Below are 27,739 nucleotides of genomic sequence, written 5' to 3'. Positions count from 1 at the left end.
AATTTGCTAGCAGCTATTAGGTCTATTTTATTTTATGGAAGAGAATGAATTAAATAATTTTAAAACAAAACTTATACAACCAAAAATAGTGTATGAACACTATTTTGTGAAGTTAATACAAGTATGTTTTGGATGTAGATGGAGTAACGATTAATATAGGGCGTTATTGTAGCCTAACTTCATTTCATGCGGGAACAGTGAGGTGGTGGTTACGTTTAGCAATTAGATAAGTGTGTTGCTGTTCCATAAGGCAGTATAATGGATTCACTCGAGGATGCAGATTTGAAAAACTACAACGTTTCTAAAAGACGTTTCATGAAACATTTATTGGCATGGAATGTACATGGCCTTAATAAGGATTTTGAGGTTGGTAAAGTTATCAGTTATTCATACACACGAGTTTTGCATTTATTGTTATTTGTGTTACAGTATAAAACGTGTTTGATCATTAATAAACATATTGGTAGCTGCAAATAAAATAGGTTACTTTTGTTTCTAGGATGTTGTTGCTATTTTCATTTGAGAATGAACTAATTTAAGTGTTGTAAACTTACAGTGGATGTAAACCTAATGTTTTGTTTGACTTCAATTACGTAACATTACTATGCAGGAAAGAAACTGTGTATCAGTGGTGAAATAGGCTACTCACCTTTGATGTGAAAGATCGTATTGTTTTTGTGACTACTGACATACTTCAATATAGCTATACGTATTTGATCTTGGAATATCTAACTTCTGCTTCTTATCGTAAAGACAGACTTGAGTCCTTTAATGCTATTCAATAACGTATATGCGTTAATGTAAACTTTATAAGGAGCTTTGATCCCATTATTCTGAATATAGTACTTTGTGTGTTTATGTATGACTATCAAAGTAGCCCTGAGTCTTCAAATGACTGGCAGTTATCAAAGAACAAGGATTAATTACCTAGAAATGATTCAAAAAGGAGTTTGTAGGAATGTCGCACGAAGGTCTCGTGTATATTTTATCCTTGAGAAAATATTACTTGTGACTCAGAGGTAGAAGTGTGCTATGTTGTTTTTAGACTGCTGACTATACTTCTACATTTAAGTAAAGAAAGAAAAAAAAACTAGGAAAATTGAGTAAATAGTGCTTAGAGAATAGGTGAAATAGAAGTAGGTCCGGGGAAAACCACGGATATGTTGTTGCCACAAGACACATGTTCCACAAGATAGATGAAAATAAATCTCATTTGCAAGATGAAATAAGATTGTACAAAATTTCATCACATAAGATATGCGTAAAATTTAGTTTATAGTTTAATTTTATGGTTTCTATTTTGTGAGGTCAGGCTTATCTATATAAATAAAAATTAATAGTTGTATTTGCCCGCAAAATCTTTTTACACCGCTGCACCTATTGAGTTTTGGTACAATAGTGAACCCTAAGCTCACTTAAATTTTTATTAATTTTAGGGAGTATAGTCGAAGGTAATTTCTCGAGTGTAGTTTCGAGTCTAGTCGAGTTTGATAAATTGCTCGCTCGTTCAGCTCGTTTTAACTCGTTTTGAACTCATGGGCTGATTAGAGTGGAAAGCGAAAGCCATGAAAAATGCAAGCTGTAATGTGGAATAGTTTGTGTTGCTCACTAGAGGGGACACTGCTTGCATCTCTTCTCGATAACTAGACGGCAATATATTTTTTATGAAGAGACAGCCTCAAACGTACTGAACACCAATATAAGTATGCTATATACTGTAGTTCTTACCACAACGCTGAGACCTGCACAGTCGAATTTCTTTAGCCCAAGCGAAGCCCATCCCAGGTAGTGATGTCAACCTGCTCGGCTTGGCTCAACTGAGCGAACAGCTCGAGCCGGCTCGGTTGGATGCGTAACCAACTTGGTTTGACTCATCTCAGGTGAGCTATCGGATAGAGCTGGCTCGGTTGGAATAAGACATCGGTTGGGTTCGGCTCAACTAAACCGAGGGCTTGAGCCGGTTCGGTTAGGTGAGCTGTTGACTCTGCTTACTTCTCCGTTCGGCTCGATAGTAAATGAGTTGTAGCCGAGCCGTTGACAACCCTAAACCCGATCTGAGCTGTTTTGAACATGTTTGGCCAACGCCCTATAACATCTAACAATTTTGGCTCAAACCCGAGTACTTGCTCCTCCGGAACTCAAACCTAGGACCTCATGAACGATGTCCTTGCCTTCCAGGCTTCATGACTACCGAGGTCGGAAGCCAACTAATTTTTAGTATTCAGATACAAACCGCCTATCTTTCGTGTTTATACACATTGTTATAGTAATAAGTGTCATAATTATATTATTGTATTGTCTATATTGAAGACAGTACTTTGAACTATGCACAGAATTTGGCTCAACTCTACCCGAATTCGAGTTGGAGGAATTTTTTCAAGCAAAGTTCTCGAGTCTAGTTCAGAGATGTCTGCTTCGATTCTATTCGAGTAGAGTTTAAAAGAAAACTCGCTCGTGCCCATCCCTAGTTAATTTGCTTAATGCGTATTCTGAGGGGAAGCGGGGATCAAAATTTATGTAAAAAAAATGGAAGATGTATTATCCTATCAAGTTAGGAAGTTAAAACTTGGTATATAAATGCAAGTGAGCAGGTCCTTATACGAGTGTTTTTTTTTTTTTAGAACCATTTTAAGAGAAAAGAGCACCTCCCTCTATGTTAAAATGTCCGGATGTGTGTTTCAGCATGGCTATAAGGTTGGCTGCATACTGAGGTAGCAAACTGATAGAAGCAGGTGATTCAAATTTTGTCCAGAGCAATTTAGTTCTTTGCTCCATCAGTTTGCAAGGTAGCTTCATTCATACAAGCTCAATGCACAGCAAAACGCAAGTTTGACAGCAGACCCGGCTTTAAGGGAGGCTTCAGCTCCGAGACTTCAACATGAATAGCTTTAGAAATGTTCACGTGACTGATATTTCTTTTTAAATTATTGACAGGATTTAAAAACACACACTTTTGGGGGTGGCATGTTGTTTGCCACGATTCGATTTTGGTGTTTTTTTGCCACGATTGTGCCACAGTATTTGCATTCCGATCTTATCAGATCTCATTATCGTAAGGATTCTCACACATCTGGGTGAAAGGGAAGGGCTGCCAGGCACCTCTGTTTTGTGATCCCCTGGATCAAGTGGTGTTCTCGCCTTAAGGACGAGAGAGGTCTCATTAGACTCGCTGCTGAAAGAGAGCATTAAGCTCCAAACAAATAAACACAAAACATCATAATGTCACAATAACTTAGTAAGTTGTTGTAATTGCATTTTCTCGTTGATATAATTGGAGTTCTTAATATCACCTTTTGTTACATAATGTTCTTTTTCTTTTTTTATGCTAAACGACTAAAGAACTGGATTTCAGTTTTACGTCCTATGGTTATGTTGTGTAAGCTAAAGGTTATGAAGAGGAGAATGAATGCAAAATTGTGAGTTGAAGAATAGGGGCGTGGTGGCTCAGTGATAGAGCGTTCACCTCCGGTGCTTGGGGTCCCTGGTTCGATCCCAGCTCGCGTCGTGTGGATTTTGTGGTGGACAAACACCGTGCTCCTGGGTTTTCTAGGGTTCTCCCGTTTCCTCCCACTTTCTTCATTCCACCATTTCACTCCTCTCATAATCAGTCTCCTTTAGCCTAACCGGCATAACTGAAGGACGTAAAACTTAATTTCATTTTTTTGTTTGTATTGAAGAAAGTGAGGAAACATGAACCCCGTGAAAACTCACGCACGGGGTTTGTCCACTACAAAGCATTCTGCTTTCTTATAGGAGCCGCCTAGGATTAAGAACCAAATATGATGTGAAGTTATAATATTATAATCACTTTATTTCATGCTTCCTGGTGCATAAATTCTATTCTATAGTATGTTAAGTCTATATAAAGCCTGCTGCGTGATATTAGGAACGGGTTAGAAATAGCAGAAGGGCTATATGATATCAACTTAGAGCTTTGTAAATTACATTTACGGAGACCCTATCAAAGTATAAAACAGCTCTCTCAAGGGAGTGAAGTTTTAAAATTTCCATGTTACACACCAACCTATAGTTGAGGTGAGAAAGAAGACATGCTACAGCTGACTTTTGTAACTTTTCCTATTTGCGACCGCCTATTAAATATGAATGGACAAAGGTGGCTCAGTGGTAAAGCATTCACCTCTGGTGCTTGGAGTCTCCGGTTAGATTCCAGCTCGCGCGAAGTGGGCTTTGCATATTTCTCGTTAGAAAATGAAATGAATCTTTGTTTTACGTCCATAGTTATGCCGGCTAGGCTAAAGCAGACGGTGATGATGAGAAATGAAGACAGTGGTGGAGTGAATAAAGTGAGAGGAAATGGAAGAACACCGAGAAAATCCACGCACACGGTGTTTGTCCATCATGAAGTCCACTTGGAGCGAGCTGGGATCGAACCCCAGGACCCCCGCGCACCAAAGGTAAAAGCTCTACCACTAAGCGACCGCATATATCTCAATAGAATAAGCCTATACAAACTCATTAAAGCATAAATTAATAAGCGATCGAGTCCTGTCTGTCAAACCAGCAAAGACATAAATCCACTAAAATAGCTAACGAACAAAGTCAGAGGATAAGAAATGGAATATTCAGATATAATTTAGAGAATAAACTAAACCACTAATAAAATACCTTTGGAGAGAAATGTCTAATGAATACTCAAAAATATGGTTACGGAATAGAAGCAGTAACAGTGTTTGGGACAGTTTGTATTGTATGTATTCTGTTTATGATAGATCTGTTTATGATAATATGGTCATCTGATAACCCTCAGTTTGAGTAATTTTCTATAAATCTTCACGATTTTGACATAAGATGAATCAGAGCACAATACCGTGGCAAACAACACCAAAATCGAATCGTGGCAAACAACACCGTGGCAATCAACACGTAATCCTTTTGGGGTAGGTTTATTTTATTAACTTGATTGTTACTTCTCTTTAATTTGTGACACTTTATTGTAGTCTACAATTACACGGAACAATTTTGCAATGTTGATTTTTCCTCATGAGTTGTGCCTGTAGTTTTTTCTAAAAATTAAACAATTACCATATTGCTTCTTTCTCTATTTAAAGGCTTATACGTATATACAGGGTGGACCATTTATCTTGATACGATCTTGCAACTTATAAACTAATGAAAAAGAGCTTTGGAATTTTGTATGTTGCAAATATTGACAGTGAGAGATGCTGGCATTTTTTGTGATACCATAACGTTAAGTGTTACCAACCGAACAAGTCCCTTAAAATTATCGATTTCGCAACAGCGCATTCTAAGTAATAGGTGTGGGGGGATAACAAGACTTCCGAACATAGCTCAGCTCCACTTTTGTTACTTAACGTAATGATACTTTTAAAACAAAGTACTTTGGCACATATAGAAAACATTGTGTGTGTGTGTTTGTTTGTGTTTTCTTTAACTACAACACACACACACACACACACACACACACACACACACACACACACACACACAAAAGCAAAAAAAAAAAAAATCGTATAAGAATGCTCAAAATTCATTCACTATCAATGCAACTGGAGGAACAGACTATAGTTGTTTCTATAGCCATACGCGGTAAGTAGTTCATTTTTGTGATGATTTTAATACTTTTGAACTTCGTGCGAGTCTCGCTGGGTGATTTTTTCCCCTAACTTTTCTGCTGTTCTTGTCGCACAGTTTGTGTTACACGAGGTGGCGGCCAACTTTCTAGCCTAACCAAGAGCAGAGTCGCATAGGCGTGAAACCTTTTCCATATTCACAAGATGATTTCTCCTTAATGTGTTTACATCGCTCTATAAGATTTCGAAAACCTTAAAGAAAGGAGGAAAAAAACAGATCCGAAGTTCTAGTGTTCAAGAAATCACTATTAGCCATAACTCCATCACTATTTTAACGTAGTTTATTATTATTATTATTATTATTATTATTATTATTATTATTATTATTATTATTATTATTATTATTATTATTACTAGGCAGGAAAACTGTAAGAAAGATCGTATTAAAGTTGAGGAGACAACGCGTTTTTTTTTTTCTCGCAAATTACTGTTACACATATAGCTTCTGTTGTTTTGGTGTATTAGAATGATTTGTGACATCTTTCCACGGCCATCTTACTTTTTTTTTTTCAAATACTTGAACGCTTTAATAGTTCACAATATACTCCAGTCACCGTAGCAGCTTAGTAGGAAGTTCACCATAAGATTGCCCTCAGTTCTATAGAAGACTACGAACAGTCTCTCATGAAGTATTTTGGAGTGGGGATGAGGTGTTTCCCACTATTTAAAAAAAATGTTAAATTTAAAGTTGTAGATATGTTATATCCTGAGTTACGAATTTCTACTACAATATGCTTGTATCCTCTTTATAGAAGTAAATGATGAGTTTACAAGCGAGCACTTGCTCATGTTTTTTTGCGGAAAAGTTTGTCCGTCGAAGTAGTCAAAATGTGTTGGGGCTGCACCGGGACACTATTTGATATATCTTAGCTCAGTCTACTTGGAGGGAAGAGGGGAAGTATACCAGGAAAGAAGACTGCAATTACTGCCGTGTGTGTACAGGATTCAGAAATTTAGTAACATGACTGGTATTTCCCTCATGCTTAGCCGCAGACTTGTGCGCTTGCATTTCTTCAGAATGCGTTGTAACCTCTTACGCAATATGTCAAATAGTTTCTATAATACATAAAAGGTCTTAGATTTTGCAATACCATGTCATGGATGATGGGGGACCCAGGTTCGATTCACGGCAGGAGCTCATGTGGTTAGGATTCCACGTTAAGCTAGAAGTTCACGTCTCATAACCTCCCTTGCTGGTGATAGGAACGCTTAAATCAAATCAACCATGTCAGGGATGACATCAATGTCTTCTAGGTCAGCAGTGTTTCGCAACAAAATTAATCTTTAAAGTTCGTCTCACACTTTTGGAAGCCTGCAAGTCAGTTTCTAGCAGTAATGTCAGGGGGCAAAAGTTAGGGGGAACGCGCAGGGATGGCGTCCCCACACCTCCAAAATATATACGGCGTCCTCCCAGTTCCTAAAAATACAACGGGCCAAGATAGGCAGGGGGACGGCGTCACGTCATGCCACTACCTACCGTCCCCCTACCTTTTTGGATCCACCTCTGTTTCTGAGTAGTGTTACAAGGTGCAAAGTTCTTCAACGGTTGACACAAAGATGGATTCTTCGCAGTGGCGTAGCAGCTGCCCCCGCAACCCCCGCAGTGCGGGGGGGGCCCGATGTATAGGGGCCCCGAAGTCTTGCGATGAATAAAGTTTGAAAGAAGTAGAACTTCCACCTTACTTGTGTCGGCTTTACAAGTGGGGCCCCTTCTCTATACTTTGCGGGGGGGCCCGCAAAAGTGTGCTACGCCACTGATTCTTCGGGATAGTTTTCTTCCTGTGGAGGTACTCTATAACTGCTCAGTTTTTAGCACTACTCTTCTTAGCCATACCTATTCATAGGACCATTTTGTCTATTTGTGGAACCTGGAAAAGTAAATTTTGGGGCCGATGATTTAGGTGAGAATTACATATCAATCACGAATGAGTCATTTTGTGCCAACTTGGACTATCCATATTATATACAATGATATTCAACTAAATATTTAAAAAATGGAAAATATTAATAATAATCTATTTTATAACAGTACAATATACTACTAGCGTTCGGTACCGTTTGTGTGGCGTCAAATCCATTCTAAATAAAACAAGCCTAATTCGTTATAACAGTAGTTTATTTGCATATTTAGATTTCCAAACTATGCTGTGTGAAGTACGTATGGGAAGTCTTATAGAACGGGTATATCCGTGCGTCCATCTGCCTTTATCTCTCGACAGATACCATAGCAAAAATTGTAAGAAATATCAAGAAATGTTTTGATACGGACAAAGTGCCTCAAGAATAGATTAAACTCCTCTTGTATTAAACGTGTATTCAAAACTAAATGGTAGAAATAAACTATTTCCGCTTTTAGCGCTGGTCACTCTAGAAGAATTGTAAAATTAAGCTAAAAGCTGCTTCTTCATGACTTGAGCGTCCCAAGAACAAACTTACATGTAACAGTTCCCAAGTGTAACACTCCGATTTTGATAACATTTGGCAGGTAGATACTACCCTGAAAAAAAAAAAACTAATACGTGTGTGTGTGTCTTTTTTTAATTTTCTGTGGAAAAACTGTTTCAGAGGGCAAATGCCCACACTCAAAAGTTTGAAAGTTGGCCCCTGAAAGACACGAATAAGTGGACAGAAGTTAATGAAATTGTGTACAGATATTATAGACGCAAAATGGGGAAATATGTGTTTCGTATTTTTCTAAGAGAAAAACGGTTGAGTGAGGGCAAGGAGCCCTTCATACCCTTGAACACGAAATATCAAAAGTGTTGCTAACAGTATGTCAGAAGTGCCTAAAAACATGAAAAATTGCAGCGAAACATTTTGTAGTGACAATACGCAAAAAATAAGCGAGTACAGTTTTTTTTTTTAATTTTCTACTAAAATGTTCCAGAGGCAAAAGCCCCCGCCCAAAATTTTGAAAGTTGACGCCTGCAAGGCAAGAAGAATTGGACTGAAGCGAATGAAACTGCGCACAAATATTTTAGACGTAAAATTATGTAATACGTGTTTGTTTTTTAATGAAGAAAAAAACTTGGGTGGGGCACAAAATGAATCCTCCTCCAAATCGTTGATAACGAAACATCAAAAGTGCAAATAAGTATACTTCATAAGTTCCTAAAGGATATGGAGAATTGAAACGAAATTTTCTGGAGGGGAAATTCCCAAAAAATAAACTAACACGTATTTCTAGTTCGTGCGTAAAACCTCCCTCCGATAAAAACTAAATATTACCGTAGTAGCGCAGGAAGGAGCGGACCGAAGCTGATGAAATTTTCTAGACATTGTATGTGTAAAATAAGGCAATTTGTGTTTATCAAGTGTCCCCATCTGATTTGCTTCAAATGTGGAACACCAACAGTAAACAGAAAATAAATCAACACGTGTTTTTATTTATGCGGAAAAAAACATTGTGAGGGTAAAGGACGCCTCCCGAAATAACGCTATACTATTTGTTCTTACTGTTTGATGTGCCAAATTTGAAGCAAATCGGATGGGGACACTTGTGAAATAAGTATTGCTTATTTTACATATACAATATCTATGTACAGCGGTGGACACTTCTAAATGGTACAGCCATATGGAGATTTACGGCTAAGGTGTACCATTTAGAAGTGTCCACCGCTGTACAATTTCATTCATTTCGATCCATTCCTTCCTGTGCATCTCCGGTAATATTTATTTTCCGGAGGGGGGCCTTGACACAAAAAAACACATGGTCGCTTGTTTTATGTGTATTGTCTCTAAACAAAGTTTCGTTGCTATTCTCAATGTCATTTAGGCACTTTTAACGTATGCTTATTAGCACTTTAGATTTTTCGTAATCAAAGGTTTAGAATAGTCTGTGCCCCACCCAACCGTTTTTTTTAATAAGGAAAATACGAAACACGTACTCCCTCATACGTCTAAAATATCTGTGGACAATGTCATTCACTTCGGTCCACTTCTTGCGTTTCGGGCGTCAAATTTCAAAATTTTGGGTGGTTCCCCCCCAAAAGTTTTCCCGCAGGAAATGAAAACCACGTATTCGTTTTTCGTGGGGTCGCGGTGGCTCAGTGGTAGTGTTCATCTCTGCTGCTTGGGGTCCCAGCCCCCGCCAAGTGAACTTTGTGGTGGACAAAAACCGTGTGCGTGGGTTTCCCTGGGGTTCTCCCGTTTACTCCCACTTTCTTAATTCCACAATTTCAATCATTTCTCATCATCACAGTCTCCTTTCACTTTGCCAGCATCATCGTGGGACGTAAAACTCAATTTCATTTTTTTCGTTTTTCATGTGTAGTATCTACCTGCCAAATTTTATTAAAATCTGAGTATTACACTTCGTGTTACATGTTAGTATTAATTTTTATCCTTTACTTTAGCAAATTTCTTAGTCTCTACATTGATAACCATGAAGAAACAAGATAATAGATAACTAGAAGCGGGATAATTACCTCGAGATAATACTAATTCAGTATTTGGCATCAATTTTTTTTTTTTTTTTTTTTTTTTGCCCCGAGTAGTGTCAAAATTCTACCGGACTTCCATAAACAATGTTCTAAGATGTTCCGACAGTGCGAAATTCAGAACATAGATCTACGTATTGTGAAGTGTGGATTGGTTTGGGTTAAATTTTAAAGTAAGTGAATACTATTTAGGATTCGCAAATAATTTGCGTTAGGAATATTAATTTAAAGTTTGTAATTACATTAACTAATTTGCGTTATCTCTTGAAACTTGTCACGGAGCACCTAGGCAGAGTTCATGACTAGTAATTTAAACTGAAGTAGTGCAGCAGAAATGATTATGGAACCGAAAATTAAAAAAAAAACGACAGAAAAGTGAGCAACTCACTGGAAGTTTAAGAACCTGACTTACTAAAAATAATACAATATTTACCATTTTTGTTTTGTTTGTTTTTCATAAGTGAAAGAGATAATGAAATGCAACTTACCACAATCATAGATAATGTTGCTCTACAACAGAAAATATGAACCTGAAGAATTACGTGTTGCATTCATAGAAATTACAGTGTTGCCAGAATAACGGCGCCCCTAATTTCTAAGTTAGCTCATCAACTGCAGGAACGATCTCAACTGCATTTGGTTATGTATCATGTTTTGGTTTCCTGTCAACTACTTTTAATTATTATTATTATTTAGTTTTAATAGCTGTATGTTAAAACTATTTTGTTTAGTACAAACTAAATATAACTTATTTAAAAGGTAGTTGCCTACTTTGCAGCCGCCTTTAAATCAGAGAATTTTTGGGGATTACACCTTGTAGGGAATCTCTTGCGTACACATTACTAAAATCTGCATTCTTGTATGGCATGAGAGTGACCTACTTTACATTGATCAGATTACATGGGTCAAAGAAAAGTTGACCCACCACCTATCATGACCTCCACCATGATATACTCTGGACACCACCCACCAAAACACATTCTCATCAACTCTGACCCATGATCCACGCCCTCTTCTCCATTCACTTTACTCAGTTTACACTGAGTTTACACTTTACACTAATAAAACAAAGCTGTGGCATTATCACTAATGGGAGTTGGAATTTCTACGGTCAATCGCTCAAGCACCGGTCTGTTACAATACCGGTGGACATGACCTTTACGATATAAAATGAAGTGTTTGTCATAAAATTAATTCCAATTTATATACTATCATCGATTACCCGCTTCGCTGGGTTAAAATTAAAATTTAAGAGCACAAATCCGTATCTAATGTATTCGGCACCAGCGAAATATGCTGCTTTCGTTTTCAGTGGCATCAATTTCAACGGCATCGGAAAGAACACTGTTCATCTCGGCGACTCCGAAAACTATGGACTTCGCACTAATATCGGCAGTGGCGGCGATTGAACGTTAAAAGTGGGGGAGCATGACTTGATCTGAATATTTGTATATCAATGTTATTTTTCCTGGTTGTTTCTAACACGTTGTTTGACGAAAGGTTGTATAACTAATAGGATACTATGTTTTTCAGTTAAAATACCGTATATCGTATTTCATATCTTAAGTAAATTGACAAGAGCAACAGAAGTAGGTACTAGCTCTTTGCACTCTTAAACAACTAAGTGTAAGAAGAAATTTGATTCCTTCCTCATCAACATCTTAAAATTCTGCCTGGAAAATTGTGTGATCAGAATTATTTAATAACAAATTTGCAAAACATATAAATAGAAAGGACAATATTAACCATAGTAATGAATAATGAGGCTTGTTTCGTAGAAGTTACATTGAAACTGGGATTAAAAATGAAATGAAATCTGTCAGTTTTACGTCCCACGATTATGCCAGTTAGGCTAAAGGAGACGGTGATTATGAGAAATGAATGAAAATGGTGGAATGAAGAAAGTGGGAGGAAACGGGAGAACCCCGAGAAAATTCACGAGCACGGTGTTTGTCCACCACAAAATCCACACGGTGCGAGCTGGGATCGAACCGGGGACCCCAAGCACCGGAGGTGAACGCTCTACCACTGAGCCACCGCGCCCCCAAACCGGGATTAATGCACAACTTTATTTTTAATTCCACACATGCTATTAAATATGTGTTATTACTCTTAGGAAATGAAAGACAGTGAATACTACAAGCATATGCAACGTTTTAAAAAAATATATTTACTTTTGCAGCTTACCGAAACATATTCTTTGCCATTAGGTGCAGTTTTCATTTTTTTTTTTTTTTTTTTTTTTTGGACCACATCAAAACACGACAATATTTAGAATCACTCCAGTTATACAAAATAATCCTAAAACCTAGAATTATGTTGAATTTACTAAATTTAATTGTATATAACTCGTACACGCCTAAACACACCACTTCACTCGTATGCTACACTGAAAAACAATGGAAAAGCTGGTTGTTTCATATTACTCTCTTCTTAATCAATATTCCTTACTGTTAGAAAGAAGACATTTTAAGAACTGTCAATTTCTGTGCAATTAAAGAATAACTTGTGAAAAATTTCTTTTTTTGCGAAATGTTCTCTCAGCGGCTAACATATCGAGCCCTTGTAAGAAGTGAAAGTATGCTGGAATTGTTGTGCTCCAAAAGGTTAATTTTGGGGTTATTTTCGGTGGCAATTAAAACCCAATTCTTGTTGCTTTCTTAACTCCACGGGAAGACAACCGACATACTCACGCAACGGCAAATATTATATGGCACAATTTTTCTATGAACCAGTAATACATACAAAAACTTTACATTTCTAAATGATACTATATAACTTAATGGGTTACTTCAAACAAGTGGGGAAGCAACTGCCCCCCTTTGCCCCCCCTAATCGCCGCCCATGAATATCGGTTATTTTCGATCATTTTTATATAGCTCTCTCTCTCTCCCCGAAGTTGCGGGGCTGAATTTGGTTTTAAACGGGATTGGAAGTGTCTCGCAGCGATCTCAAATCATCGATTAGGAAATAATATCGGCCATTTTCGATCAGTTATATATATCTCCCCTTCCCCCATGTTGCGGCGGATGGCATCAGAAATGTCATCGTTCATCTCAGCGCCCCCGAATACTATGGATGCAACACTAATATGGGTAATATTTGATCAGTTTTATGTATTTCCCTCTCCCCTTCCCAAAGTTATAGGGTTGAATTTGGATGTAAACGGAATCGGAAGTGTCACTGTTCGTCTCAGCGACTCCAAAAGCCATGGATCTAACACTGATATTGGTCATTTGTGATCATTTTTATATTTCTCCTTCCTCCCCCAAATTGCAGTGCTGAATTTGGATTTAATCAGCATTAGAAGTGTTACTATTCATCTCAGCGACCGCGAAAACTATAGATTCGGCAATATGTCATTTTCGATCATTTATAAATGTTCCTCCTCTAAGTTATACCGTCAAAGTGATATAACAAAACCATCTCAGGTCTGAACCTCATCAAGACGGTTACTTTCATTTTTATTTTTTACACACACACACACACACACACACTATATATATATATATATATATATATATATATATATATATCCCCGCTCCTAGGTTCTGCAGCCAGAGTAAATATATAAACAAAACTTCTCCAGTCCTGAATCTTATTTATGTTAAAAAGTTGAGATCGGTCGAGTGGTTCAAGTTAAGTTTTGAAGTTTATATAATATCCCCTTAAGTTCTACCCTCAAAATGACATGATAAAAGCCACTCCAGATGCGAGCCTAATCTATGTTGAAAATTTGATTGATCGGTCGGGTGGTTCAAGAGTTAAGTTTTTTTTTATATCCCCCTTCCATAAGTTTTACCGTCAAAGTGAATAGCTAAAAAAAAAAAAAAAAAAAAAAAACTTCCAGGCCAGAGCCACATCTATGTCAGAAATTTGATCGAGATCGTTCGGGCGGTTTAAGAGATTGTTACAAACATAGTCACTTTCAATTTTATAACATAGATAATTATTTCCTTGAATTACAGATATTTTTCAGTAAAAAAATAGGATGAAATTTGAAAGTCTCAAATCAAGATAAAGTAGGCCAACGTAAAGAAGAAAAAAAAAAAACTAAAATTTACCATTTAATAAAGCATGCTGTACAAAATAATTTTCCATGTAATTAAGCTTACAGTACATATTTTGTCTATTTTTCTCACAATTTCATCGTTTGATTGCCTTGTGCTCTGAACTCTCCATACAATAAACACGATCTTCAGCACTTATTATTATACAAAGCAATGGGTATAATGTGCGATGCACTGTAGTTTTCCCAATTTATTTCTCAACTAATGTCGTTCGTCTTAGATTATATTTACATATCAATCCACTACCAATTTCGCATATATAAAATATCCCTCTCCCATTAAAAAAATAGAAAATGCTAGGATACATTTCTTTTTTTAAAAAAAGAGAGAATATACTGAACCCTGCTTGAATCATGTAATTGCGAGAACTTGTAACTACAGTTACTAAAATCTATTGTTGTAACGGAGAGGGAACAACAACAATTTTAAATATTTTCCACAAATATGCTATTTTCAGCGGTGTTGCGAACTTTATCAATACTTACCATACCTTCGAAACTGAGATATCAAAGTGCTGTAAACGGCAAAATGATTTGTTTGCCAATTGCAAACCATGCAAGTAACTAGATATGATACTTATCTAAGCATATATTCGAAATAAAACATTTCGAAAAAAAAATCACTCTTGTAACATCGTTCCGACTCATTCAAAACAAGTCATACCATGGCATCCAACGATAAGGTACTTCCGATGTGCATTATCCTGCCCATCTCTGTTGTGCTGTATGTGTGATGGAGGCTTCCAAATTTTAGACGTTTGTGATACTATAACAAACTTAGTTTTTACAACACTGAATAATAAATGTGGTATTTTAAGTTTCCGTTTGACATGTTGATTTAAAATATGTAGTAATCTGACGTGCTATTTGAAAAAAACATAACTGTGTATTGGGTTGAGAATACTGTTGAGTGTTTCTGTTTAATACGTGCGAAGAAAGATGTCCCCCTCCTTATAGTTGCTTTGTGTGAAGTTGTTTTACTCCCTCTTTTGATTTCTGAGTTATCGTGGTTGGACATTATAAATGATGCACTATATATATATATATATATATATATATATATATATATATATATATATATATATAATATACTCAAATATAGCTCGTCCAGAGTTAAGTCTGTACTGTGGTTGCTTATGGGCTTTTACTTCTGCGTACTTACCCCCTTAAACAGAAAATAAAATATATTAAATTTAAGATTTTTAATAAAAGTAAAAAATACCAAACGTAATATAGCAACCCAAGATTTGAGCCCCCCTAGAAAATTTTCTTCGGGCGCCCATGATAGGAATTACTGTAAAAACTGGAAGTGGTAGATTTTCTGCTCCTTTCGACTTTGAGCCATTTCTCTCGAATCATTTTTGCTCTGCTAGATCAATATTCAAACCGAATGATGTTTATTTCTCTCTTCCGGATTTACGAGACAGTTAAGGATGGAGATGAAGTGTCTTCTTGGAACAATTAATCCAGCAAAGAAAATTACTTCCCGCTGTTTGTTACCGTTTTTACTCTAATAATCAACGTAAACACCGGTAGTACTTTATAACTTTCGGTTTGTATGTCTGCTTTGTAAACTAACTCTGTTTCTACCGTTTGGTCCTTTATATCCTAAACAAATTTGGCGGGGTTCAAGTAGTCCTTGAGTTTATGCCTCCTAGACGGATGGACAGGGTAAATATATAAAGGAGTTTTGGTAAACCAATCTGCTTACGAAGATTTGTTTCTACATGTTGTACGAGAGGGTGCTGTTCAAGATTGAGCCTTACCAAGAAAAGAGCTAAGCTGAAATTAGCAGGGTATATAGGACATGATCTGTATAGACTATGTTGCAAAAATGCAATTTCCGATTATATTAACATCCTTTTCTTTTTCGTATCAGAAGTAAACATGACAACACAGAACTTTGCGGAAAGTTGTGGAACATTTTGCAAACTTTTTTTTTTTTTTTTTTTTTTTTAACTCGTAACTGGTGATGAGACGTGGATCTATTATGATCTCGAGACTAAAGAACAGTCTAAGGAATGGAAGCACAGTTCTTTTTCCCCGCCAAAGAAGTGCCGCGTGCAGAGGTCAGCACAGAAACAAATGGCATTTTTTTTAAAAATAAGGACTGGATTCTGCTGGTGGACTATGTTCCAGTGGGTGCAACGATTAATGCAGCATATTACTGTGGGCTCTTGAGGAAGTTGTACGAAAACGTCAAGGGCAAACGTCGTGGTAAGATCTCGTACTTTTGTCTACAAAATAAAAGTATTTATCCTCATGCACATTTGAAAACAAATCTTGAGGAAAAGTTACTCCTGCCAGATTTTTTTCTCCAATGAGAGAGAAAATTTGTCAGCAGGGGAAATCTCGGATATCCCACTGTCAATTCTCACAATGCGAAGAATAAAGATTTAATCCATTTTAATTTAGTAGCATATATGTACTCTTAAAACTTTAAAAAAAATGTTTATTATTCGTTTTCATGATGTCTGAAAAAATTGTCGGACATAAACAGTGAACAATTGGTTACTTTCTAAACCACGAATACTTCTGGAGAAGCAAAATAGGAAAGAAATTATAAAATCAGAAATTAAGCCAAGAACAGGGGAATTTTTTTAAAAGTAAATAGCATTACCCAGTGGGATTCGAACCCGATTCAAAAGTTTTAAATACAAAGAGACTACACGCATGGCTATCGAATTACCTTTTAGTTGTATTAATACCTAAGGAACTCCCTAACAATCCTCTTTGCTTTTCTACGATTTCTTGTTTTGGTCGAAAAGTATGTGTACTTTCTTTAACTACAATAAAGTTTTCTGTAAGGTACAATTTTGTACTGAAAGTAACATTGCACTCGGTAAAAAAAAAGTGAATATTTCAAACGGTGAACAGCGAGGTATGGAATGCTTCACTACTCCGATTCTCCCTCCTCTAAATGTATTGTTGCCAAACTTCCTATTTTAATGGAGTTAGAAAAAAATCAGGAACGAAAATATATGTTGGAGAATTGTATATGGTTTCTAATCGGCGTAAAAGTCAGTCATGTAAACAGTTTATTATCTCAAACCATTCGGGAGATGGAAGTAAAAATGTAAAATTTGACACATTGCTTAAAATGGAATATTTGTAGGAAATTTTAACTTAAAAAATATTGCGTCTATAACATTAAAATAGTGCTTTTTGGTAGGTAAGTTCTCGGAACTAAACAATTTTAAGCAGTGTTACAAAGTTTAATATTTTCACCATAGCTCAGAATGTGCATTTACCCTTCCCACTTAGACCCGGCGAAAGAAGCTTAATCTTACGAAGTTACTAATTTTACCCTTGCGTTTCTGTCACTTTGCACATTTTCTATATACTATTGCCTTTCGTGACAGACTTGGTACTGAATGTTACCAGGGCCGGATCTTAAATCTTACGGACTACGCGTTCGCAAGAGGCGCCAGGTGAAGAGGGCGCCAAATTGGAAAAGGAATTTTGTTGTAAATGTGAATATTTATTAGAGAAAATGTTATGATGAAAATTTTTCTAAATAGCTTCAAATAAGTATTACAGAGACTGAGATACAGAAAAATACATCAAAAGGACAATAGTCCCATTTTTGCGTGGTTGGATGCAAAATACTACTTTACAATTGAAATGGACTCGTACATTAATTGGCGCCAATGCTACACTCACAAGTGATGCTAGTTTGAGGAAAATTTCCTGTAGCAGGGAAATTTAAGAAATATTTTTAAGGAGGGAGGGAAGGAAGATTTTGCGAATATGACATAAAATGTAGGGAAATTTAGCTTTTCAATACATGTTATATTAATTACTACGAAAATTCGACTGAAGACGGCGGCATTCTTTTGAAAATCCCATCATATGCACAAAATACAAACATAATAGACTTTGCGTTCCTCTCCCAACAACCCTTCCGCGACCTTACAAGATAATATCATTGCTAAATGTTTTTGAAATAGCAATGGATCAACTAACAAAAAACGTCAAATGCACGTGTTTCTTATGGTGGCATTATCACAGTACAAAGAAATGTCTTCAAGGGTGCTCCGCCTTGTCATAAACAGTGTCCCCCGCATAGTGCTTCGGTTTAATGACCATAGTTAAGGGTTGAGAAAGGTCAGCGTAAATTAAATGCACATTATTGAAGTTTAAGCGACTAGGCTTTTGTTGTCCAGGGAGGGGGGCGAATACTAAGAAAAGACGAGCAGTACAAATGGAATTTTTGATTATTTCTGAGGAAAATTTTAACTTTTTAATATTAGTGGCTCACAATCACTGCCCACCGCTTAATCCTCACTTTGTTAATGTTTATTAGTCCATTTGTCATTCGTCAACATTTTTGTTTCTATCCTAAGTAGTTTAGTTTTTTATAATGTGTATTTTCAGTTTTCAAGTGATTTGTTTTTCATGTAATAATAATGACCAACGATAAAGAACCAAGTGAGCATTTTGTTGGAAAAGAAAGCTACGAAACTTGAAAGCAGGTGAGAGGCAAGCGACGGCTTTAAAAAGTCTTTCGACTTCTGGACAAAATTTCGAAAGTGATAATCATATAAATGTTGAGGTTGGAGTTCTTAATACCAGTTACTGTTAACGAAGTATTCCCAAGTCGACAAGCTTTTGAAATTGTAAGTTTATTTTATTTGATTGCAGTAATTAAATGTTAAAATGGAATTGATACGGCCTATTCAGTTGCAGGTCTGAGTTAAATTTAATGTATTTCAAAATTTGTTTGAATATAATTAGTTTTCATGCAGTATATGTGTATGTAACTCGAAAGAGTAGCTGTAATCGAAATCGAAACTGTAATAGGAAGGTCATTAGGATTATAGTAAGTGGCGGTAACACATTTTTTTTTTCAGAACTGTCAATCACAGCAGTGTATACATATGCTCGTTGTATTATATCAATGTAACAATCATTATCAATTCATTCTCTCGTTAAATTTAGATGGAGCGATATTTTTAAACGTTAGGTAATAGTCCTAATGCAAAATAGTTTTGAGTATTAGTTACTTGTGTTCAGGGATGCACCGACGGAGGTGGCCCGGGAGTCTGGATCCTCCAGATCTTTTAATTTTTAAGAAAATTAGCACAATTTCAGGATGAAAATACACATTATTTGCATTTTGTAGACTACTCCTAAAACTCTTCGGACTCAAAAGATAAATCTTGGGTGCGCCATTGCTTGTGTTTACGTTGTCAATCATTGCTTAATTTCGAACGTCTATGTTGGAAAGAGACACGAAAGGACTAACTTGTTTTATAGGCCTAAGGGGCCCTGAAAATAATTTAGTCAGGGGTGACCTGATTTTGAATTTCTGTTACTGGATCGAAGACAAATATTGATTAAGCCATACACTTTTGTCACTTGTGTATTAAGCAAGTTCGGCTAAAATTAAAGAATGATGATTTGAGATCAAGTATATCTCAAGAACGATTAAATGAACTAGCTTTGATGGCTATTGAAAATGACATGCTCAATGAAATGGATACGGATACAGTAATAAGAGATTTTGCCAAATTGAAAGCCAGAAAAATGTCTTTATAACTTGATCTTTTCAGTAACAAAAAAGTTAATTACCATAGCATATCACTAGAAAATACTATGTGAATATGCTTTAAATGACACATAATAGCATACCTTTTTGTCAAAATCAAACCTGTGTTAATTTTAGACTTGAAGCTCATGAGTTTTAATCTGTTTCGACTTTGTTTCAATTTTTCTTATCAAAATACACCTTAGGTACGTATATTTCTTAGTTGTTTCTTTTGCTTATTTAATAAATTATTAAAATTGGAACTTTGTTCAGTATTCATCTACAGATAATTAGGGTGTTTTCACACTTGCGACAGTCCTAGTAGCGACAGGAACTGTTAACTATCTTATGAGCGACCGATTCGATCTGTTAACTGCCCTATGAGTCACTGATTCGTTCATACTAAGATAATGGAAGAAAAGGTTCTCTCTTCTTTAACTTGTTTCATGCTAATGTGATTTAGAACCTAACAAAATGTACTATGAAAAATTTCGCTCTACCTGAATTTAATACGTGAGAATGCTCTCATTACATTAACAATCTTTTATACGTTTTTCCTAATATTATATTTTTGAATTAATTTCTATGAATACATTGAGTATATCAAGGGGAAAACTAACTAAATACTTAGAGTAGCTCTGCCTTTGTCTATGATTCTAATATAATTAAAAATTTCATGTTAAGATTATACGAAGCATAAGTTTAGATTGAATATGTTTATGGCATAAGAAAGAAATCAGAAAGAGGTAGGGGCACCCGAAGAAAATTTTCTAGGGAAGGGCATCTCCTATCACGTCTGGTATATCTGATATTCAATATATGTGGTTTGCTATATTATGTATACATTTTTGTTAGCCAGGGATGAATACTGCCCTACCCCTGCCTTCCAATCGGGCGCCCATGGAAAGAGGGTGTTCACCACTTGAGGATATCAAAAAAATCTAAAAACACGGTGTATTCGAAGAAATTATTACACAAGTTACAAATCTCTCGCAACACTTAACAGTTCGTCTAGTTATAAGGTACTATTTCAGATTGCTACACAACAAGCTTTTATGTATAAGTCAAAACAAGAGAGGAAGGCAAATCAAGCAATTCGTTTTAGTATCTTACAATAGGGAAGAAAGTAGTTTAAAGACTTTGTTTACCTTTTAGATTGTTTAGAGTGAACTGCATTGTAATTGGTGGGATTGGTTGAGAATAGCCAACCAGATGTAAGGGATCTCAAAAGCTGTCTTTTGTCATTGACTTTTTTTTTATTTTATTCACGGCGAAACTGTTACACGTTTAAGTTTTTCAAAATAAAATATATTACTGGGCGTAGTGAGTAATTAGATTTGAAACCAAATTAAGTACAGAAAACAGAGCTTTTGAAGAAAGGGGATATTACAACTGGATTTTCAATAATTTCATAGGAATATACTTTTCATGGAAATATCCCTGTTGTCTCGTTAAATTGTTTGATATGTTTTATGTCAAATCTACCTCAAAATAAGTTTTATTTTTACTCACAGTAGAGGAAAAATATATTTGACGAACAGTATCACTGGCACGTACATATTTCATACCAAGGTTGTTTGGGCGCTTATAACGCCCGAGGCAAACATACTTTACGAGATGGAATCATATCTTCCATCTCAATGTAAATGAATCGGTCGCTCATAGGACAGATAACAGTTCCTGTCGCTAATAGGACTTTCGCTTCTGAGACTAATTCTTAATTAGTTGTCATTTCGCCATTTTAATTATTTCATACTTAAACATCTAGGGAGTGTGTTTTGTTCGATAATCAACATATGGCACCCCACGAAAATTAACAGAACACAAATCAAATTATAAATAAAGTGGAAAGTTGAAATGGAAAGGATAGGAAAAAATATTTCCTGGATGTAAGTCTTAAGTTTTCGCGAGGATTCTCAGTTACTCATGTGTGCAATAATTGGATAGTGAAATGCATTCGGGGAAACTAAAAAAAACCGCTTCTATATTGCACGTTACTACGTGATCTAATTTATTCAACTTAAAAGCATGCAACATTAAGTTTATTATTTAAACTACTTAAAGAACATTTTCTCTTGTCTCTTATCTGTTCAACACTTTATCTTACAGAAACAGGAAACTCCAGACATTAGGAATGTTGTAGCATTGCTACAAGGTTGGGGCTACAAATTGACGTATTTTGGAAAACCTGCGGAAACTGCAAATTCCAAGACTTCTGAATCAAATGGTTGCAAAGTAGACATTTCATGCGCACGAAGTTCTCTTCTTGCTAAACTAGAGGCTACGAATTGTGGTTGCAAGAATATGAATGATGTAGCAGCAGTTACATTTTGGGAAGTATCGTGGACATGCGGAAATAATCAGGTACGGTGAATTTAGCTCATGTTTACTTAGATTAGACAATTCAATTTGGAACTAGAAATTAAATAACTTAGCAAGAATTTCCTATAACCTGGCAAGTAAGCCCTACGTTCCTTTGGGAAATCCCTCACACATATCTTGCGGAGGTTTGAAACCTACAATTTTCAATCGAGTAGGTATGACTTCGAGTGTTATGTTCTAAACCACACTCTCTACGTTGCGTCGTTTTTGAATTACAGCCCTCTGAATTCATTTTCCCACGCTTTCGGCATCTTATATCGCCGAAACTATCCCTCACTGACCAAAGTTACAGAGGACTTTTTTTTGTGTGTGTGTGTGTGTGTGTGTGTGTTTCGGTGTTGGGAATCAGCTCCCGAAGTTTACTTAAATAGCTTCATACCGCCCTGTATAAGCGCGAGGTTGATAGCCTTTCCTAAATTTGATGATGCTCTTACGCGCCCCGAATGTATGTTTTTACCATTATCTTAAAGATCTTTAGCCTTCAAAGATCGTGTTTCTTTGTTTTAAAAGTTTTGGAAGTTTCCCTTCTGATGTCAACGAAATTTTGTGTAGTTATTTCGTTCGGAATTTGTAGCCAACGTAATTTTGCCTGTTTTCTCTTCTCTGCTAGTTCAGTACATTCGTGATCAAACCATGGTTTGTTCTTACGTATTTTCGTGTGCTCCATTTTTTCTTTTGCTGAAATTTTAATACTATCTCTAATTTCAACTCGAGTACCCTCAACACTAGGGCATTCCGAATCTTCTAAAACCGAGAATCTATTTCAATCTGATATTCCTCTCACTTGAATCTCCTTTAATTTCTTGAAATTAAATTAAATCTCGCCATTTTCAGACATTGGATGTTTATCTTATTCAACGACAGTCTCTCTTAATGCTGCAACCAGGCGATCAGTCATAATCAGCTCCTCTGAATGACAGAACATCAATTATGCCAGACAGTGTTCTTACATCTATTAAAACGTGATCAATTTGATTGTGCTTTTCCATGTGGTGAGGTCCAAATATATTTATGAACGTCACGTTGTGGAAATTGTGTACTCTTTACGATAAGGTTTTTGGATGTTGCAAAGTTAGTGTAGCACGGCGTCATTGCTTTCCTTATGCAAACTTTCATTCCGTATAATCGGTTTGAAAATATCCTCTCTTCCTATCTTCGCATTGAAATCCGTTAATAGAATTTTCATATGGTGTCACAGGAGTTGGTCAAATACCCGTTCTACTTAACAAATTCAACCCGTTTAATTGTTGATATTATTAGTTTGTGAACGAGAAACCCTGCAGTTGATTTTTTCCTTCCCCGTAAAAGAACGTAAAATTTGCGGACTTCACTGCTCCATTTCCTTCCCATCCAACTTCTGAACCCTTATTAGGTCCATCCTGTATTTATCTATTTGGTTACAGATGTGTTCCCTGTCCCCCCCTTTGTGTTCCGTGTTCCCCTATAGTTTTTATTGTTTTTGTACAATGCATGAAAAACATTTTTTCGCTACGATGTCCAGGAATACTATTTTAAGTGATCAAGAAAACTGGAATCTGTAGGCGAAGTGAGATGTGGTAATTTGTGGTACTTTTTCATACCATCAATAGTAGCAAGGCGTAGATAATACTATCCCGCGAAAAACATGAATTTACTTGTTTGACAGATAGTACGTACGTACATGAAAAATGAATCATCATTGATGAGTTAGCGTTGCCTCTCATATAAGAAAGTTCGAGTAGTTAGTATGTCCTTTTGAGGATAGCCTGATTGTGCTAAAATAAACTTCTGAGAACGTGTAGAAATAATATCATTTTTAACAGTTTTCACGCAGTTAAGACTCAAAATTCCCTTAGTCTTCTTACGACTTACACAAGAGATTCTTTTAGCTTTTAGGTAAAAACTAAATCCGTGGCTTATACACGCAGGAATACGGTTTATAGAGGGTGGTCTATTTATAGTGATAGTAGTAAATATCTCAAATTGTGTAAGTCAGAGAAGCAAAATTTTGCACCAAGAAACTATAGGGAGAGAGACAACGTCCTAGGTATTTTTGTAACATCACCGGATGACAGTGTTAACGAACTAATATAGTTATATTTTTTAAATGTTACGTCAGATTATTACATATTTTATATTAACATGCTAAACGAAAACTTAAAATACCACGTCTATTATTCAGTGTTGCAAACTAAGGATGTTATAGTATCACAAATATCCAAAGTTTGGAAGCCTTTATCACACACAGCACAACGCAGATGGACAGAATAATGCACATCGAAAGTACGTTAGCGTTGGATACCATAGTCATGGTATGACTTGTTTCTAATGAATAGGAACCAAGTTACCAGGGCTTGAATATTTAACTTTTAATGCCTTATTTCAAAAAAAAAAAAAAAAATGCTTAGATAAGTATCATATCTAGTTACTTGTGTGGTTTGTAATGGATGTGTTAATTGTTGCCGTTTACAGCAGTTCGATATATCAAATCGATCATCTTCGATTTCGGAGATTATGAACATTGAAGTCAGCAACTCTGCTTAATCATGTAATTGCGTTAACTTGTAATAACAACTATTACCGTAATGCTATAAAAGAGAAGGAAAATAACAATCATTTTGAATATTTTCCACAAATACACCATTTTCAGCAGTGCTGCGAACTTTATCAAAGTTAACGTATCTCCGGAATGGTTTCAGATATTTAAATGCAGTAAACGGCAAAATAATTTGCACGTTCATTACAAACCACATATGTGACTAGATATGATACTTATCTAAGCATTTTATCGAAATAAAGCATCTAAAAATTGTTTTCAAGCCCTGGTAACTTGGTTTCTATTCATTCGAAACAAGTCATACAATGCCCATGGTATCTAACGCTAATGTGCTTTCGATGTGTTATCCTGTCTATCTGCGTTGTGTTGTACGTATTAGGGGCTTCCAAATTTTGGATGGATGTGATACTATAACATCCTTAGTTTGCAACACTGAATAATAAACTTGGTAGGCCTATTTTGTTTTCGTTTTACATGTTGATTTGAAATGTAATAATTTGACGTAGTGATATTTGAAAAATATAACTGTGTTGGCAACACTGTTCATCTTGTGATGTTACAAAATACCTAGGGCGTTGTTCCCCTTTCTATAGTTTCTTGGTACAAAATTTCGCTTTTCTGCCTTATACGATTTCTGAGATTTACGACTATCATTATAAATTGACACTATATATTCCGAATTCAGTTGTTTATAGATATTTTTTATACCACTTACAAAATATTGAAAACTAAATTAAATAATTTAAAATTTCTCGCCAGAGATTGAATGCCATCTGTCTCACATATAGATTCATAATATTTTGATTCGAAATATGCTGAATCACAATCTTACTAATGCACTTATATGCATGTTTCTTGCTTCTTAGGAGAGGAAATACTCGTCTCTGCAGTCCCTCGCAGCAGGAAGCAGTGAGTTGCCTGGTATGAAGCAAAGTACAGCTACTGTAGTTCGTGAAATATTGCTGCTCTTAAGTCAATTTGTGAAAGAAGAAGATAAAAATACAAACCTTTCTACTTCCATCGAACGTCTCGAGCGTCTTTCTCTGTCAGGAAAAGAAACTCCTGCAAGATATCGTTCTCTGGATACTTTAACAACAGATCATTTCAAGGTACCGGCAAGAGTCAGTTCTCTTAAAAGAACTATAAGTGTGAAAGAACCCATGATAAAGTTAGCGGAGAAAGAAGTAGCTACGAGTAGCACATCCGGAAAATTTAGTACTCCCGAAGCCAAAGTTAGTGTTCCAACACAGCCTAAGACCAAAAGTACGTTGGGAAAAGAATCAGATATATCTGATCTAAGCTTTAACATAAGTGAAGTTACAGCATCTAGCCCAAAGGTGGAACTACCTGAGAAGGCGGTTTCCGAAACTCAGCTCAATGATTCAGTTTTTGAAGGTCCACATGGCTTGCAGAAATCCTTACCAAAGGTAAACGATAAAGGAAACTCTAAACTTAAGTCATCTCTACTAAAAATAGGTGCCAAGAGCAATACCAGATCACCCAATATTCTAGTTTCAGGTAAATCAACTCCGAAAAATAAAATTGCTTCAAGTCTAGTTGCTTTGAAATCTACGGTAGGCAACGTTACAAAGTTGAAAACTTCCCTTACGCCAAAAAAGTCCAGCGAAGAAGTGATGAAGAAATCTAAAATACCAGTACCATGCAGTTCGGGGAAAGAAAACAAACAACCTATTAGTAATAAGCGCCCCCGTGCATCACTTCCTGAGTCCGACAAAACTTCAAAATTTAAGTTCCGTCGTCTCTCAGCTACACCTTCCAGTCGTACAAATGAAAATACACCTACAAACAAACCTCAGGGTAAAATTCGTGGAATTCGCTTAAGTGGAACAAAAGGGATCGTTGAAATTTGCAAAGCAAATAGACCTAATAGAAAATCATGTAACAGTTCCGTTCGTTCTGATGCATCCACATCAGCAGAGAGTCAAAAATTGCTTATGAACAACAACAATGAAACTCGAATTGTTTTGAAGTAATCAATCCACAGTGAAACACCCAGAACCTCAGTGAAAATCTTGGCGGTTAGAAAGGCATAAACTAAGTTAACATTACCGAAATTGAGTTAATTTTAGGTATACGTAATGCATAATTAAAATTCCCTCATTCAAATTTTGATAATACAAATACAGGAGGTTAAAATACATAATTGCAAGTTGACTGTTTATTTGAATTGTTTAAATTAAGTACGTTTAAATTGAAAATTGCATTCTAAAATATATTCATTAGGTTAATATTTGTTTCCGTAAAAAAAAAAAAAAAAAAGGAAAAAATGAATAACTTTAGTTATGTATAATAGTTCTTGATGTGCTTTAACACTATAGTGTTAGATAAGTGTCAATGTATATCACATTACAATAAACTCAAATGCTTTAAGAACAATACTTAGTATTAGAAGTTTACATGGAATATATACAGAATGTTATAGCTATTTTCTATAAATTATTTTTCATATTAGACCTATGACAAAATGCCAAAATAATATAGGTAAATTTGAAATTTTAATAGTTTAATTATTGTGAAAAGTATTAGAATAATCATTTGTAAAACAGCTATACAAAAGCTCGTAGATATTTGCCTTAAATGTTAAGATTTACGTTTGATTTTATGTATTTTGTATGTAGTTTACAATGTTTATTGTGCATGATTGACAATTTCCCTCTGCCTCATGGTTAATTTAACTCATATAAATTTTAATTGAATATCATTAGACTTGTTATTGTATTTTGAAGACCTTTTAAAACATTTTTATAATTGTCTTAATAAACTGTTGTACAAAATTTTTGTAGCATTTTTTAAAGAATTTGAAAGTAGCAACCAATATATTTTCTCAACACGTTGATTTAGAAAATGGCGTTCTTTTTGTTAATGATCAGGGACGGCGCTACGGGAGCTAGATGGGGCTATAGCCCCAAAAGTGCCTTCAGCCCCCTCAATAGCATCCCAAATTTAAACATATTCTCCAAATACTTTATGTATCAATTATCCGCATAATGAATTTGTCCTATTACCGTATTTCAGCCAAGAAGAAAAACTACGTGAAATACAGACTGTGAATCTCATTTTTCGATAGTATGTGAAAATCAGGTTAGGTTTGATTTTTGTTAGACCAGAAGCTGCCAGTCACTATATCGCACACCCAGTGGAAGACTGTTC

General features: G+C 35.8%; 1 protein-coding gene across 1 annotated transcript; it reads left to right on the top strand.

Annotated features, from left to right (window-relative positions):
• On the top strand, positions 1-27,363 carry LOC145688110 (uncharacterized). The gene is made up of 3 exons (XM_081761861.1): positions 1-366; positions 21,760-22,014; positions 25,435-27,363. Exons 1-3 carry the CDS (start codon positions 259-261, stop codon positions 26,560-26,562), a joined length of 1,491 nt encoding a protein of 496 aa, XP_081617987.1. The 5' UTR covers positions 1-258; the 3' UTR covers positions 26,563-27,363.
• The last annotated feature ends 376 nt before the right edge of the window (positions 27,364-27,739 follow it).

Source organism: Thermobia domestica, chromosome 6 (assembly GCF_964235325.1).
Source record: "Thermobia domestica chromosome 6, izTheDome1.hap1.1, whole genome shotgun sequence".
Lineage (NCBI taxonomy): Eukaryota > Metazoa > Arthropoda > Insecta > Zygentoma > Lepismatidae > Thermobia > Thermobia domestica.
The sequence above is the reverse complement of the archived record's forward strand: the minus strand, read 5'-3'. Positions and strand labels throughout refer to the sequence as shown.